We start from the raw sequence: 16937 nt of genomic DNA, 5'->3' as shown, positions 1-16937 counted from the left end.
TCTCTCTCTCTGCCTGCCTCTCAGTGTACTTGTAATTTCTCTCTGTCAAATAAATAAATGAAATCTTTAAAAAAAATAAAAAATAAAAAAAATAAAACCATAAAAGGCAAATTTGGAGAAATTTGAATATGGATGAGACATTTGATGCTCTTGGATGATATGAAATTATTGTTAATTTTCTTAGATGTCAAAATAATATCGTGGTCGTGTAGAAGAATACAAGATGTATGCTGAAGTATTAGGGGAGAAGTGTGATGAAATCTGTCACTTACACTTGAATGGTTCAGAAAACAATGCAGCTCCATAATAGATCAATAGAGCAAATATAACAAGACAATACCAGTTGCTGAGTCTATGAGAAAGATATATAAATGCTTATTGTACTAGTCTGTCAACATTTCTGTATGTTTGTGAATTTTCATTTTTAAGAAAAGCTGGAGAGAACATGTGGAGGAGAGACACAGGATAAAAGCAAGTGTAGCAAAATGCTAATGACCATCCAGGTGGCATTTGTTCCCTGTAACTTTTTTTCAATTATCCGTACACTTGAAAATTTTCGTATTAAAATGTAGAGGTAAAAAACTTGAAGAAAGATGGTCGCAATGCGGTGTCCTCCCCCGGCGTTCCCAACACCCTCTTCTCTGATTGACTTTTCTTTCTTTCCCTACAATGCCATGCAATACTATACTACAAATGGAAACCTGTGCAGATATTTAAAGGGAGGTGAGGTTTCTATACTTCCCTCAACCTGATATAATGTTGCTCTGTGTGTTGCTAGATCCCCAAATCCTAGAACAGTATCTGCACAAAGCAAGTGCTACATCAATGTTTGTTGAATTAGGAATGAATTTCTGTATCCCCAGGACCTAGGTCGAGGTCTCGCCTAGAGTAAGTGTGCAACGAGTATTTGTTGAATTGAACTGAGATCTACATTCTACAGGAGAACTTGGAATAGACCTGTTGTACCAGGATGGTTTAGAGCATGGATGTTTGAATCAAATAGCCAGAGTCTGCATCCCAATTTGGTCACTTCCCGCTATATTAATATCTCTGAGTCTCAATTTCCTGATTGGTAAAATTAAGATAAGCATAGTAGCATCTTGGTAGGGGGTTTGTTGGCAAGTAAAGCACTTAGGACTTTGTAAAGGCTCGATAATTGGTAGCTAAGGACAAAACAAGTACAGCAAAAAAGACAGTCTTCCCTGCATGTCATCCTGCCTCCGGCCCCCAACAAGCTGAGCGGGGGAGGTTAAGGAGATGTCCTTGGACAAGTATTCCCAAGTTCTTCTCCAGGTCCCCTGGAATGGTTTCTGTCACTTCAGATCTCTTCTTACCTTTCCTTCCATCCTGGACTCTCTTTCCTCTTGGCACCCTGAAGCTCTTTCTCCCATCATAACCATGTAGGAGTAGGGCGAAGGACACAGGAGCCTGTGGGCCAGGGACGAGAGCTTAGAGCTCTCCTTTCCTCCTGTTCTAGGGTTGAGTTCCTCACTAGTGATGGAAGCAGGTCAAGTGTGAGATTGCGGTCATTTCAGGCCTAGAGGTTGAGAGAACAATAGTCCCGAGGAGGAGGCACTGACAGGAGAGTAGCCACATATGCCGCCCTCTTCCTCGGTCCCCAGTTAAGAAAGATCACCTTCCCCGCCCTGCTCCAACGTCCCTTCGGTCCGTTCTGCTGTTTCAAGTCTTTACTTTTGCTAGCCCCAGCTCAGAGCAAGCCCAGGGACCCATTGAGCATCTCCATGCAACTCCCTCTTGGAAGTGGGGTGGGGTGGAGTGGGCAGAGGACAGGCTGAAATCGGAGATGTGGAGGGCACTAAATCGGGGGCTGAGCTCACCCGCGGCCCAAATCCTCCATCCCCGCTTTAGGGTCGGCGATATCCCAGATATCTGGGGAGCTGGGGCTGAGCCTGGGGGCGCCACTGGTTCTGTTCCTTTAAGGAGCCGCTGTTTAGCATTCCTGCCGCTGCCACTGCCGCTGCCTGACTCTCCACGCTGATTGGCTGGAATCAACTGAGAAGGGAGCCAGGGAGAGATGCTCTTGACTCCACTCAGATCCATCCTGGGGACCAGTGCAGGAGCGGTCCTCTCAGCTCCCAGCCTCTGCCCAGGCTCCCGCTTCTTCTTTGCCGCTGGGCCTTGGCCCAGGGGCCACGACGGGCGACACGGAGCCGCCAGTGCTGGAGGGGGAGCCGTGGGTGCGGGGCAGCGTGGGGGCAGAAGCCCCGGGACGCCCGCCCGGCCCCAGGCCCCGTTCCGCCCGAGCACCCCCACGGGTGCCCCCTCCTTCCTGGTCCGAGCAGTGTGAGTGTGCCCGGGAGCCCAGCGGCGGCGGCGGTGTGGAAACCGGCGTGGGCTGGGGGGTCCGGGCGGCGGGGGGCAGTGCCATGCACAAGCACCAGCACTGCTGTAAGTGCCCCGAGTGCTATGAGGTGACCCGCCTGGCTGCCCTGCGGCGCCTGGAGCCTCCTGGCTATGGGGACTGGCAAGTGCCCGACCCCTATGGGCCAGGTGGGGGCAACGGAGCCAGCGGAGGCTATGGGGGCTACAGCTCTCAGACCCTGCCCTCCCAGGCTGGGGCTACCCCCACCCCCCGCACTAAGGCCAAGCTCATCCCCACCGGCCGGGATGTGGGGCCAGTGCCCCCTAAGCCAGTCCCTGGCAAGAGCACCCCCAAACTCAACGGCAGTGGCCCCAGCTGGTGGCCCGAGTGCACCTGTACCAACCGGGACTGGTATGAGCAGGTATGGACCAGCAGTGGCGGGGGGGGGGGGGGGGGGGGGGCGGGGGGGGGGGGCAGCGGGGGGGGGCTGAGGGGGGGGGCCTAGGGGCCGGGGGGGGGCAGCAGGGGTTCCTGGAGGCTTCGAGCTGGGGGAAACTGAGCCCCAGGGTTTTACCTGGACCAGGAGAGACGGTTGGAAATGTATGCTTCTCTGTGTGTGTCTGTTTGGGGGGTCTCCATTTGGGGGGGATTGGGAGGAGCTGTGTGTGTCAGGAGGTGAAGGTATGGCGGAGGGGCACATTTTCCTGTGGGGGGACTGGGTTTGTCTCCGTGTGGGGGTTTAGCAGCGTCTCTGTGTCTGGCAGGGGGCGGGAGGTTCTGCGGGGGCTGTGTATGGTGTATGTCTCCACAGGAGGGGAGGAGGGGGCACGGTGCTCTGCGTAGGGGGGACATATGTGTGTATGTGTGTATGTATGTTAAGGTGTGTGGAGGGAGGCACTGGAGCTCCTGTGAATCTATGTCGAGGGGGCCCATGTGCCCAGCTGCTTGAGCTTCATCCCTCCATGCCATGAGTCCCTTTCCGTCCCAGGCCCTTTGTGTGCACATGGACATGTGGGGATGTCTCTCTGAACGTGGAGGTGTCTCTGTAGGCGAGGCTGCAGGGATAGCTGTGTTTGCCTGTGTGTGGGGCTGCGTGTATCTGTGTGAGAGCATGTGGCTCAAGTGTGTGCATGTGTGTGCCTGTGCGTGCATGCGTGTGTGTGTGTGTGTGTGTTGTGTGTGTGTGTGTGGTGTCCCTGGTGAGAGGCGCTTGACAGGCAAGGGAGGGGAGGGGGAGGAGGCAAGAGACACGTCCCAAGCAAGGCTGAGAGGCTGCTGAGAAGGACGGACTCTTTTGTCCCAGCAGCTCTGAAGTGTGTGTGTACTGGGGTGGGGGGGAGCAAATGTAAAGGGTGGGGGGACTGAAGCAAGCCTCTTCGCTCTAGAGCAGGCATGGTGCCTGGAGGCAAGCAAGGAAGGGGCAGGTGCCCTGGTGCAGGACTGGCCCCAGCGGGGCATGGCCCCCTTGAGTACCTCCAGATGTGAAAGAACTTGGCCCCCGAGCCCTGACTTGGCACAGCTCAGGAACCCCTGGGTGCTGGGCACAACTCCGGCTTCCACTCCCAGTCAAAGCTGCCAGCTTAGAAAATGGAAGGAGCATCTGTGGGAGAAGCAGCAAAATGGAGGCTGGGCCGGCAGAGCCAGATCCTTGGCATGCACAGCGGAGGGCCTGTCTGCTTATTTGGCTCTGCAGCCCCCAGGTTAGGGAGAGAGGAGAAGGAGGTTTTGCTGTTGAGGGCAGGTGCTGCCTGCCCCAAACTGGTGACCGTTCTGGCCGCCTCTGTCCTCCTCTGGGGATAGAATGTGCTCTCACTCAGAAGCAAAGGTGGGGACCTCCTAAGGGAGAGGAGTCCTCAGTTCTGGCCTCCTGTCTGTCCGCGCTCACTGCTTCCTGTGGCCCTTTCCTTGGCTCCTTGCCCTCTCCAGTGAGTCCCCCTCTTTCCTTTTCCCCTATATCCTGGGGCCCTACCCTTGCAAACACTCACTCACGCTTATCCTGCTCAACTGGCAGACAGGTGCCAGTCCCAAGACTGGGCCAGTTGGCCAAGGTTTCTTTGCCAGGGCTGAGCCCCAGATGGCCCCCGGCCCTGGGAGTGGGGTCACCAAGCAGGGCAGTGGGAGGCTGGAGCCTCTGATGCTCGCCAAAGCTGGAGCTGGCCTTGAAGCATGGCTTATCACATGTGGGAACACATGGTACACCAGAGGCATATGAGCACTGCATGGGTGTCCTTTTGCCTGCATGTCTGTTGCATGTTACTCCAGGCAGCTGTTTTAGTTTCGGGGCTCTGAAAAGCTATCGGTTCTTCCCCCGTGGGATCAGGGACCAGAGTGGGGCTGCAGCTGGGGTCCTCCTCCCAACTCCCAGAACTTCAGGGCACAAAGCCCTGTGGTCAGGCCTTGAAAAGGTGGAGGCATGACTCACCAGCATGCCCACCGCCCACCTATGCCCCCCCACCTCCCCTCCAAGCCAAAGCTACAGTGGAAGGGGAAGCATGCGAAGGAGCCCCCATCAGAGGTTTGCAGCTCCCTTCAGAGGAGAACACCAGGGTTCGGGAAAGGGGCAATGCAGCCAGAGACAGATGGAGGAGGAGGTACTGGGATACCTGGGGAGAGAGGCAAGGGAGTCCCTCCATTCTCGGGGATGAGAGTGGGAGCCGGGGAGCAGGTACTACTCGTCTGCCACAGTCACATTTTCATTTGACAATAGCCACAAGTATGTCTTGTCTGGTGGGCCAGTTCTGGGGATTGGTCAGAACAAAGCTTACTTCTATCCCCTTCCCTTGCCTCCCCTCCCATGGCTGCTGTATACTGAAGGCCAGGGGCTCCACTGCTGGTCCCTCTGTGGGTTATCAGCTTCTCCATCCTCTGGGGAACCTTGTCCACCCTGCTCCCATCGCACCCCCGGCTTTGCCTCTGACTCCCACCCAGCTCCTACCCTGGCTTTTTCTGTGGGGAAACACAAAGGGTTAGGTATCAAAGGCCCTTGGCAGAAAATGGATTCGGTCTTTGACTCCTTCCGCCCATTCGAAGAATCAGGTTCCTGGGGACACAGAGGAGATATAGAATGAGGGTTCCTGGGGGTATTCAGAAGGGTGCTCCTTTCCTTTTCTCATGAGTTCTGCTGGGGAAGGGCGTGAATGGCCAAAACATCAGTGGCTTTGGCAGCTTTATTTAATCAAAAGAGCAGCTGGAGATCCAGGTTCTGACCCTGGCTCTGCCACTAAATGCCAGTGTGCTCTGAGGTACAACCTGTGTCCTCTCTGGGTCCCGGTGTCACACCATCTGTCACATGAGAAAGGTTGGACAAGATGGTGTCTGCTGTCCTACCGGTCCTGACATGGTGGGAGTCTGTGATCCCTGAGTCAGGAAGAGCTATGGATCAGAAGGGGAAGAGGTCCCCATCGAGGCCACTGGGTGTGCCCCCATGGATGCTAGGTGTGGCATGGTTTGCCCACTGTGTTCCATTTCCACCAACCCCCTTAGGCCTACGCTGCACCCCTCCTAAGTGAACTCCAAGGCCCTGGGGCCCAGCCTCTCAGTGAGTGCAACACTAGCTGGCTGGTCCCTGATAATTGATCTGGGCTAAATGGGTTCAGGGCAAATATGGCTGGAAGCAAGGGAGGGGTGTGGCCTCCTCAGGGTCAGCCTGTCCCCATCTGTGGCCAAGAGGCATCCTGGGGTCAATTCGGGCTCCTACTCTTTGGGTGGTGGGGGAAGGGCAGGTTGACCAGGAAGGCAGATGGGTGTGTGTGTGGGGGGGGGGGGTTGGGAAGTGCTCAGGGAACTGCCCGTGTTTCCCCCTAGGTGAACGGCAGCGATGGCATGTTCAAGTATGAGGAAATAGTACTTGAGCGGGTAAGTCTGCCAGCAGGCCAGGATGAAAGGGGAGGGGAGGGTTCAGACCAGGAAAGGGAAGTGCCCTGTGTGTACCTCAGTCTCAAGACTTGTTGGAGGGAGGCACCTACGTTGAGAGGACAGGAGGTGGGGGGAGGGAGGAAACAGTGGCCCTGGAAGGCCACGTACTGCATCAATCAATCAATCAACCAGCTCACAAATATTAATTGACCTTGCTCACTGAGGCCTGGGGAGCTGGGGATGGGGGGCGCTTGGCTGGGGCCTCTGGGCCAGAACGGTTGCCACAGGCTGGGAATCTGTATGTTGGCCTGCCGGGGGTTGGGGGCGCCTTCTGAGGACTGAAGAACCTGCTTCTGGGGGGTGAGGGGAAGCGGGGGAGATCCAGAACCGTCCCTCTTGCCCTCTGAGTGAGCAGACCATGCCCCTCTGTCCCCTTCTGCAGGGCAATTCGGGCCTGGGCTTCAGCATTGCAGGGGGCATTGACAACCCGCATGTCCCCGATGACCCCGGCATCTTTATCACCAAGATCATTCCTGGAGGAGCTGCGGCCATGGACGGAAGGCTGGGGTGAGGTGGCTCGAAAGCAGGGCTGGGGCTGGCAGGGGCAGGATGAACATGAGGGGAAGAGGGCTGCCTGGCATGCGATGACCCTTTGGTTAGCTCTCAGAGGGGGCAGGGGAGGGGTGGCAGGGAGGGAAGGAAGGAGAGGTGGGAGAGGGGGTGGGGAGGCAGTGGTGGGGTGTCATGCTTCTCGGGCTTCCTCCTCAGGGTGAATGACTGTGTGCTGAGGGTGAATGAGGTGGACGTGTCGGAGGTGGTGCACAGCCGGGCCGTGGAGGCACTGAAGGAGGCCGGCCCCGTGGTGCGCTTGGTGGTGCGGAGGAGACAGCCCCCACCTGAGACCATCATGGAGGTCAACCTGCTCAAAGGGCCCAAAGGTGCATCCCTCTACATACCTGTGCTCTGGCCAGAGACTCTGAGTGGCTCTGTAGGACACAGAAGGGGACAGCCTTACTCCTTGCTTGACCTCCCATCTCACTTTCCCTTACTGACCTCGGGATAGCAGCCTAGTGTCTGGGTTCCCCCAGGGCAGGGGAGGAAAGTACAGGGAGGGGAGCTCCCCCTGAACCAGTGGGTTGGCTCGGGTAGGGAGTGGGGTCTGGCATTGACTGAGCACTCTAATGTCTCCTTGTGGTCCTCTCCCACTCCCTTCACTGCCCCTCCCCAGGCCTGGGTTTCAGCATTGCTGGGGGGATTGGCAACCAGCACATCCCAGGTGACAACAGCATCTATATCACCAAGATCATTGAGGGGGGTGCTGCTCAGAAGGACGGACGCCTACAGATTGGGGACCGGCTGCTGGCGGTGAGACAGCCTTTGGGGAGGCCCACATGTAGGGTGGGGTGTGGAGGTTGGGTTCTAGTAGCCTCTCACTCCACCTGAACCTCATTCAGGGGCCAGCATTGTGGGGGAGGTTTCAAGAGCATCATCATCGGAGGGATGCCTGGGTGGCTCAGTCGGTTAGCTTCTGTCTTTGATTCAGATCATGTCCTGGGGTCTTGGGATTGAGGCCCACTTCAAGCTCTCTGCTCCAGTGGGAAGCCTGCTTCTCCCTCTGCCTCTGCCCCTCCCCCTGCTTTTGTTCCCTCTCGCTGTGTCTCTCTCTGTCAAATAAATAAATAAAATCTTTAAGAATAAATAGATAGATAAAAAAGAGCATCATCGTCTGAGTTGCACACGCTCAGATATCAAGGCCCTAGTTCTTTTCATGGCCGCAGCTCCCATACCAGCTCTATTGCACTCTTAGTGCTTGTCAGCTTCTCACAGCACTGTATGGGGCCTCCGTTAGAGCACCGTTGAATTTCCTGGAAGCTCCCCGGAGAGGCCCTCCCTTCTCCCAAGTGCCAGCCTTAAGGCCTTTCATCTTCTAGGTGAACAACACCAATCTGCAGGATGTGAGGCACGAGGAAGCCGTGGCTTCACTGAAGAACACGTCTGATATGGTCTACCTAAAGGTGGCCAAGCCAGGCAGCCTCCACCTCAACGACATGTATGCACCCCCTGACTACGCCAGCAGTACGTACCCATCCCCCTTGTCCCCAGCCTGAAGCCCAGCCCCCTGGTTTCTGGAGGGGAAGGAATTCAAACTCCCTGTTCAGAGAGGGAGGGAGAGAGACAGAGAGCAATAGTGCTCAGGAGAACTGAGTCCAGATCCTCGCTCTGTCCCTTGTAGCTGGGTGCCCTTGGATGAGTCCCTTTCCCCTGTCTTCAGTTTTCTCTTCGGCAAAAAGGAGCTAATGATATATGGGCTGCCTTCCTCATAGAACTGCTGCAAGGATCAAATGAGATCATGGACAAGAAAGCCCTTGGAAAACCGTATTAGGCTATAGAGATGTGAGGGATTATTATTAGTCACACCTCTAGTCATGCCTTTCTTTGTAGACTGCTTGACTTTAGCTCTTTCTAAGACTCACAGGAGTGAGCCCAGGATTCAGAAAGGGACTGTGGAGGAGGAACCCAGGGGTGGGGGTGAGGGGGTGGGGAGAGGGGAGGAGAGGCCTGAGGAATCAGCATCCCTCGGTGGCTTTTGCATCTCTGGTGGGGTGTGGGGCACAGTCCTTGATGGGGGTGAGGTAGGGACCTACATAGAGTGGTCTCTGAACTTGTCTCTCTCCTTTTCTTGATTCCAGCTTTTACTGCCTTGGCTGACAACCACATAAGCCATAATTCCAGCCTGGGTTACCTTGGGGCTGTGGAGAGTAAGGTCAGCTACCCTGCTCCTCCTCAGGTTCCCCCCGCCCGTTACTCTCCAATCCCTAGGCACATGCTAGCTGAGGAGGACTTCACCAGGTAACCCCCTCCCCGCCGCCACCCCTTTAGCCTACTTAGGGATGAAGAGGATAGGAATCCGTTTCTGGCTAGCCACGGGTCTCCTTGTAGTATGGCCCAGAAGAGGAGAAAGCCCTTCTCTTTGGGGTAGGCCCTCTTCGGGCCCGAGAGGACAGAAGGAGCTGCAGGGACAAGTTCCACCATCAGGGGGCGTGCCAAGCGTGTGGCCCCGATCCCAAAGTACCGAGTTAAGGGGGAGAGGGGTGGAACGCGTAGGGGGCTGAGGAGGTGGAAGCTGTGGGGGTTTCCTTCCCCGAGCCAGTCGCTGCCCCCTCTGCGGCAGTCGTTCTAGAGAAAAGAACCGTTGAGACGGTGGGGTTGGCGGGACGCTGGGAGGCTGGCGGGCCCCGTGGCCTCCCCGGGGACGGCCCCGCCCCACTCTGGCGGCGGCGGCGGCGGCGGCGGCGGTGGCGGGCGGTGGAACTGGTCCGGCCGGCCGGGGTTCCGGGGGACAGGTTTGCTGCGGGGTGGGGCCTGGGAGGCTGCAGTGGAGCCGGAAGGGTAGGCGGACGGGGTGGGGGACGGGCAGGGAGAGCTGGAGGAACCATGGAGAGGGCACGCAAGCTCTCAGGCTCCGGCTTGGCCCTGGGCTTGGGCACGGCCTCGGCCTCGGCCTGGAGGAGGGCTTCGCAGAGGTGGGCCTGGCCGCTCCGCTCCCTGCGGCCTGGAGGGGATGCCAGGTAGGAGGAGAGCAGGGATTTGAGCGAGAGCATCCGAGGCTCAGGGAGGGAGCCTTGCACCCAATACTGGGAGCAACAAAGGAGGAGTCTTGGACTTGGGGCTCTTCTGATGAAAGATGCTTTCAAGTGAAGGCAGTGGGCCGGGAAATGTGTGCTGAGGGTCGGGTTTTAAGGCTACGCAGGCACAAGGGGCTGTAGCTCTCGCTTGATGACACTGACCATTTCCAGGGGGATGCCTTAGACATAACATGGTTAGTGACAATTGGGAGTTTTCATGTATTAACTCTGTTCTGTCGGGCTCCTTGGCTCCTTCTGGGGACCTGGGGTTTCTATACCTGTCTCCCACATCACCTGGCAAGGGCACATAGTAGTAGTGGGTGACCAAATCTGTCCTTGGGGAAGGTAGGAGGACTCACAGTTGGGTGGAATTTCGAGACCGTGGAGGAGCATTTTGCGGATGAGTGCGATCAACCCCAGGCTGGTTTCCAGCGCCCCTAACTGGTTCCCCTTGTTGTGGCCCAGGTCCATCACGCTGGTGGTAGGATAGGAGAATCTGGGAGGAAAGAGGATGAGGGAATGGGCTCTGAGGTAATGTTCTCCAGACAGGGTTGTGTTGAACCGAGAGAGTAGAGGACTGTCCACTGGGAAGCCAACTCCAAGCCCTCAGGAAGAAGGGAGGGAAGAGGAACTGAAACTTGGCACCTGGCAGAAAATAGCAGCCAAGCAGGTTTCGGGAGAGAAAGGAAGCAACAGAGTATCATACGTAAAGGAACCTACATCATTCTACGGCAGTATGGGCCTTGTTCTAGGCTGGCCCTCACGGGGACAACAGTTTACATCCACCTTGTCCTTATCCTTTTGCTTCTTTCCTACCAGAGAGCCCCGCAAGATCATCCTGCACAAGGGCTCCACAGGCCTGGGCTTCAACATCGTAGGAGGAGAAGATGGAGAAGGCATTTTTGTCTCCTTCATCCTGGCAGGAGGCCCAGCTGACCTGAGTGGGGAGCTGCGCAGGGGAGACCGGATCTTATCGGTGAGGAGAAAAAGGAGAGGTGGGAGGATGGGATCCATGCCAATCTAAAAGGGAGGAGGGGAGATCTTGCTTTCTCCAAGAAATGCTTCTTGAGATGGGAGAAGGCTGAGCTGGAGAAAACTGATATTCTCTTTATAGATGACCTCAGACCTTAGGACTGAGCCCAGACTTATCCTTGAGGAGGAAATGAATGTGTGTTGGATCTCAACCCTGGTTGGCATTTGAGCCCCACAAAGATAACTATTACACTAAAGATGGCATATTCTTCACGGGCAAGGATAGGATATTGAGAAACGCATCTGAGTAGGCTTATGGCTGGGCTATCCATCTCCTTCTCCTAACTGCTATGACAGAGGACTGCCTTTCTTGTTGTGGGAATGGCTCATAGCTCCTCTCTTTGGACAGGTGAATGGTGTGAACCTGAGGAATGCAACTCACGAGCAGGCTGCGGCTGCTCTGAAACGGGCTGGCCAGTCTGTCACCATTGTGGCCCAGTACAGACCTGAAGGTAGGAGATGGAAGGTTGGACAAGGATTTGGGGAATTGAGTCCAAAGGGGCGGCTTTTTGCCATCATACGTACCAAAGCTACTTGATCAGGTCTCTTTCACCCTAGCGCAGTAACCTCTTCCTGTCTTGTTTTCCTTCTGGACTGGGGTAGGTTTGGGGAGCTTTGGAGCATCATCTATCTGAGGCGGTGCTCAAAGCCTGCCGATCAAGGCTGCAACGCAGCAGAAGGCCAGTAGTGGGCAGCAGCCTGGGGAAGGAAGCACAGAGAGGGGCGACTGGAAAAAGGGGAAAGGGAAGAGAGGGGAGACACAGGACTCCGAGGAGAAAAGACGCAAATGTATGCGGTGGAACGGGAGGAGAGTAACTCCCGGGTAGAAGGACCACAGGGAAGAAAAATAGGATCTCTTTTCTGGATCCAAACCCCTATGACTCCCACTTCCTTCCTTTCATCAGGGTGACTGAAAGGTCCATAAACGCACTGAAAAGGTGATGCTAGGCTGTCGGGACGGGCAGCAGGGAATGGACCCCCCCCCCTACGGGGGGCCTTCTTTGTGTTCTCTGGGAGCGGGCCCCTGGCTGGGGCGAAAGGGCGGGGCTGGGTATGCAAATGAAGGCGTTTGATTGGCTGGGGCTGGCCAAGGCCCAGGTGCCGAGGTGTGCTGCTGGATGGCGCGCCCCAGTCAGCCGGCCGGCGGGGTGGCCATTGGCAGGCCGAGCGCGGCCTCCAGCCGCACGCCCCGCCCCGTGACCCAGGCGGAGGGCGGCGAGCGCCCCTCCTTCCCCCACTGTCGCGCGCCTCAGGCGTCTCCTCCTCCCTCCTCCCCTCCCCCTCCCTCCTCCCCTCCTCCCGCGCGCCCCGCTTTGTGTCCGTGGTCTCCCGCGCGGGACGGAGGGGCTGGCTGGAGCTGGCGCTTTCTCGGCACTAGACCTGGACTCCAACCCGGCGCCAGGTGAGGTGGGGCGGACGAGGGTCAGGCCCCCTCGCAGTCCCCCCGGCCTCTCTACGGTTCTGTTCTCAAACTCTCTCTTTTCCAACACTGCGCCCCCCACTCCTCTGCGCTCTCCCCGGAATCCCTTCAGCTCACGCCCCAGCCCCGTGCGCTGCGCTGGTTGGGAGCCCCTCCTGAGAGCCCCTCTCAGCCCCAGGAGAGCGCCGCCCGGGGCTGAGCGCCGGCTCTCCCGCCACGGGGCCCTGGGTGGTCTCCCCCTCTTTGCCATCACCTCTTCCCACTCACGAACCGGGCCCCTTTTCGCCCCAGGACCTCTGCCCTCCCCTCGGCCTCCTGCCCGCCGGCTGCTCTGTCCCCGCAGCTTCCTAATCCCTGTCCTCAGAGGAATTTTCTAACCGTCCCCCTCCCCCACACGCATTGGTCCGCCAAACCTGGCTACCTCGGGGAACCCCGAGGCTGGTTTGGTAATCTCGGGACCCCACCCCCATCCCCGCTTTTGTTTGTGAGGGGTTTCAGACCGCTCCCGACTCGTGTGGCCTCCCCCTCCTCTTTGTAAGCCCGGCCTTTGTCCCTTGGGGCCGCAGTGCCTGGACTCCTTGGACACCTAGACCCCGGGGGCCAGTTACTAAGGTGGAGGAAGGGACCTGTACCCGGCAGGTGCTCTGGTTCGGTGATGAGGAGAGGCCGGGAGCCCCTTCGCCGAGCTGTGAGGGATCTAAAGCGCCTACCTTTGTCCTTTCCACCCCCCCTCCACTTGTTCAGTGCCTTTAGTAAGGGAGGGCCTGAAGGGGAAGAAGAGAGGGGGCCTGCCACCTTCTTCTCTAGGCTTCTGTGATGGGGGCAGAAGTGTGGGAAGGTAACTAACAGGAGGACTTGTTGGTCCCAGGTCAGGGGAAAGAGGGATGCAAATGGAGACTTTCAGTCCATTTTCTCTCCATGTTTTGGTGTTCAGTTAAGGACAAGAAAGACACCTTAGGGTTATTGGCTGGTTGTGGTTTTTTTTTTTTTTTTTTTTTAATTTCTGCGTGTGCTTTTTGCTTCTCAGTGGAGAGCTATCCATCTGATTTTTATTAGCAACCAGTATTTATCATGTCATGCCCACAACTTAGACAACGGTAGGTTCTGCAAAGAAAATGATTTCTCATATTTGGGTGTGTGTGTGTGTGTGTGTCGGAGAAATTGATGTGTTTCTTTCGGTTTTGCTCTGTGATGTTGGGCACGTGGAAACAATACTGTGAATTTATCTGGTGGTAGGATGTTGGAAACTGGTGACTACATATTTCTGTGAGTTTTATTGGGAGAATGTAACTGGTTCACCTAAAAGGCTACAAGTTGTCCAGGATAAAGGGATTCATTGCTGCCAACATGTATTGCTCTCTGAGCATATTTCTGAGAGTTTATAATGTATGTTGAGGTGCTGTCCTATGTCAGGTCTCTCTACCACTGGCTGAACAAAAGCCTCTCTTAGGATTTAGTTGAACCACTGTTGATAAGGCTCTGCCACTCCAGTCTTTCTTCTTTCTTTGCTTTGGTAAATCCAGCAGGACCCCAACATGCAAAAAGCTTTTTTTGTTGTTGTTCCTTTCAAAAATGGCCCCTCAGAGACAGGTTTAGAGGGGCTACCAAGCATTCGGTGTTGGGCTCTGAATTTTCTTTGATAAAGTGATGATAGCTTTTAAAAATAAGGACCCCATGTTGATCATTTTATGAATATATTAAATGCTGTTCTTAGGAAAATTGTATTACATGGCCATTTACAGAATGAATAATCCAAATATATGTCTGCTGGCCACAATGGCAAAGACTTTGCATGTTATGGACCAAATTAAGTGTTCATTATTTGTGTTATTTTCACATAGAATGTGGGATCTGGAAAGGTTTTTGTACTTCAACCGGTCTTTGTGCAAACCGGAACAGCCACAGGAGAGCAAGGACGTGACTTGCCTAAGGCCATGAAGGGAAAGTTGCTCTGTAGGGGCGGGGAGGGGGGTGTCAGCAATTGGTTTAGGTCTGAGGTCCACCAATTGGGAAAAACCGTACTTGGGAATACCTGAGAGACCCAAGACCTACTTGGAGTGGAAGAACAACAACAGGAAAGGAACTGGGGAAATAAGAGAGACTAGGGAAAGAAAGATGTATGGGCAGGGGTAGATTAGTGGCCATGGTGGCCACTGAACTCCATTGCCAAGCCAGTGCAGTCTTTGGCTAGGAACCATTTAGCATGAGAGCTTAAAAAATAGCTCTGACTAATTAGAACGATCAGAGTAAGAATAACTTTTTCTTTTTTTAATGGCTTAATTGAGATATAATTCATTTACCATACAATGCGCCCGTTTAGGTGTACAATTCATTGATTTTTAATGTATCCACAAAGTTGTATATCCAGGGTCACAGTCAATTTTAGAATAGTTTCATTACCCCTCCCCTTTTAAAGATTTTATTTATTGATTTGACACCCTTTTAATACATAGAGAGGGTTTAAGCATTGGAAGTGTGATAAGTGTAGGACAGTTGCTTCCTAGTGTATCTCCCCTGAGCACTTAGGGGCTGGATGGCAGCTTGATGGGAATACTTTAACCTTGGGATTCTTTCATATATCTGGTTTATTCAGTGTGGGTTAAACACATAATGAAGATTAAAAACCATGTCTGTCTATTTGAACTTTGTATTGTGCCTAGCACAAGTATTTTTACAATGAAGCTTTGGAAAATATTAAAATAGAAATAAAAGTGCTAAATGCTAAGGTACCACAGTGTGAGATGCTATGTAATAGTTTCACTCTTGATTGCTCCAAACTATTGTGGACACAGCAATCCTACCTATTAGCTAAAAATAGCATGATGTTCTTGGGCATGTATAATCCTGCTTAAAATTCAAATTGAAAATTTAAACAACTGGCTCTTGGCAAAGGCTCTCTCTCAGTCTATTCTAAAATGAAAAATATTTTTCTTTGATTTGTGAAATTGCTCCACCAAGGGAAGTATGGGCATCATGTTATAACATTTTAATTTAGAAAGTATCTCCTACATTTTCCCCCCTAGTTACTTTGTTTCAGCCTCTGTTTTAAGCTGAGCTAGTATTTTTCTGGAAAGCCCTTTTGTTTTTAGAGTAAAACCTGAGCCCCAAATCAGGAGGTAAGCCAGAAATTGGTCACTAAGGTAGCTAAACTGGGAATTGCTCATTTATGACCAGAAATTTTCACCTGGCATGTAAATCTAGACAGGCTGGGGGGAAGGGAATGAGAGAGAATCTATTTTCCATACTTATTTTAAAGTGCTGAATAAGCATACTTTCCCCATAGAAATGCCTTTGGGTAAGACCTGAAAGAATTAAGGATCAGTGATGATAATAACTGGAAAGCATAAAAGTAACATTGTTCCCATAACATTTATTAACCATCCCATCTCCCCTGTTGGAGAATTGAAGATGTAACCATAGCTGTTACCATATCAGCATGATCTCTCTTGAGAGCAAAGAGGTGAAGGTTAATCAAGGCAAAGAATTTAACTCCTGAAATTCCTTTTGCTATCCTAAAAGAAGACTGATACAGGGAAGGCAGAAAATGAAGTGCTGTTAACAGCATTTCTGCACTGAACAGTTTAAAGGCAGCTCGTTTTGTATTCATGCTCCTGTCTCCACCACGTAGACTAGAGCCTGTCCCATGGTTTGTTCTACTAAATTATTATCTCTATGTTCCAGATGGTTTTGTGAGCATCAATCTTCAGAATATCCCTGTAGGATAGGTGATACCATGCCCATTTTACAGATGAGGAAGGTGAGGGGCAGAGAGGGTAAGTGACTTGCTCAAGGCCCCACAGCCAGTAAAGAGCAAAGTCAAAGTTCAAAGTCAGATTTCCTGAGAACTTCAGGTCCAGGGCTTTTGCATCTAGGACACAACTACCTCCCATCACAGCAGAGAAGCTGTGAGGCCCCTTTTCCAATGCAGATACATCTAGACTCTGAGTGCCAGAAGCTGTTAACAAGTGGGGTAAAACCAACTGCCAAATGTCAGTTTTTTTAGTCTTGATGGCCCCAAACTGCTGTACCAAAGGAGGAAGTAGCCAGGGAGTAGAGGGGCTGCTGGAAGCCTGAGGGAGACCTACAGATTCCTACAAAAAGAAAGTTGGCTTTGGAGGACTACTATAGAATGATATTGTGGGGGAACTCAGGGAGAAGGAAAAGATGGGAGCTGCTTTGCTTTGGCTGTAATAGCAAATGTGTGCAGGCTTAAGAATATTTATTCAGGAGTGCCTGGGTGGCTCAGTGGGTTAAGCCTCTGCCTTTGGCTCAGGTCATGATCTCAGGGTCCTGGGATCAAGCCCCACATCGGGCTGTCTGCTCAGCAGGGAACCTGCTTCCCCCCCATCTCTGCCCGCCTCTCTGCCTACTTATGACCTCTGTCAAATAAATAAATAAAAAAAACATTTTTTAAAAAAGAATATTAATTCAGTAAGTAGGCATTTCTCATTTCTTCAAGTGAAATGGAGTATTTATCATTCATTTTTTAATGACCTTATAGTTTGCTCACTTAAGGGTACAATTCAGCAATGCTTAGAATGTTCACAGAGTTGTGCAGCCGTCACCACAATCAATTTTAGAACATTTTCACCAACCCAGAAAGAAACCTGTACCCTTTAGGTATAATCACCCCCCTGCCCAAACTTCCCATCCCCCTGAATACTAGGCAACCACTTCCTGT

The 16937-nt window shown here is 53.4% G+C and overlaps 1 protein-coding gene and 1 long non-coding RNA gene across 9 annotated transcripts in view; one reads left to right on the top strand and one right to left on the bottom strand.

Moving 5' to 3' along the window:
- Positions 1–2127, bottom strand: part of LOC132007725 (uncharacterized) — an 8212-nt gene extending 6085 nt beyond the window's left edge. The window contains exons 1-2 of one of the 2 annotated variants that reach the window (XR_009401423.1): positions 1637–2127; positions 1335–1537 (exon numbers count right to left, since the gene is read on the bottom strand). This is a non-coding gene — a long non-coding RNA (uncharacterized LOC132007725). The remainder of the gene's footprint in view (positions 1–1334; positions 1538–1636) is intronic. The other variant, XR_009401422.1, reaches the window with a different exon arrangement.
- Positions 2047–16937, top strand: part of DLG3 (discs large MAGUK scaffold protein 3) — a 52838-nt gene continuing 37947 nt past the window's right edge. For 2 of the 7 annotated variants that reach the window (XM_059386003.1, XM_059386002.1), the window contains exons 1-9: positions 2047–2744; positions 6128–6178; positions 6621–6745; positions 6947–7116; positions 7407–7543; positions 8110–8254; positions 8869–9028; positions 10624–10780; positions 11186–11288. In XM_059386003.1, coding sequence (XP_059241986.1) covers positions 2388–2744; positions 6128–6178; positions 6621–6745; positions 6947–7116; positions 7407–7543; positions 8110–8254; positions 8869–9028; positions 10624–10780; positions 11186–11288 — 1405 coding nt within the window. In that variant the 5' untranslated portion in view covers positions 2047–2387. Of the gene's footprint in view, positions 2745–6127; positions 6179–6620; positions 6746–6946; positions 7117–7406; positions 7544–8109; positions 8255–8868; positions 9029–9318; positions 9523–9591; positions 9748–10623; positions 10781–11185; positions 11289–12111; positions 12239–16937 lie in introns of those variants that run through there. The other 5 variants (XM_059386001.1, XM_059386000.1, XM_059386006.1 and 2 more) reach the window with 4 other exon arrangements.

This window comes from Mustela nigripes, chromosome X, assembly GCF_022355385.1.
Source record: "Mustela nigripes isolate SB6536 chromosome X, MUSNIG.SB6536, whole genome shotgun sequence".
NCBI classification, from domain to species: Eukaryota; Metazoa; Chordata; class Mammalia; order Carnivora; family Mustelidae; genus Mustela; species Mustela nigripes.
Note: the sequence above shows the minus strand (reverse complement) of the source record. Positions and strands in the feature narration are given on the sequence as shown.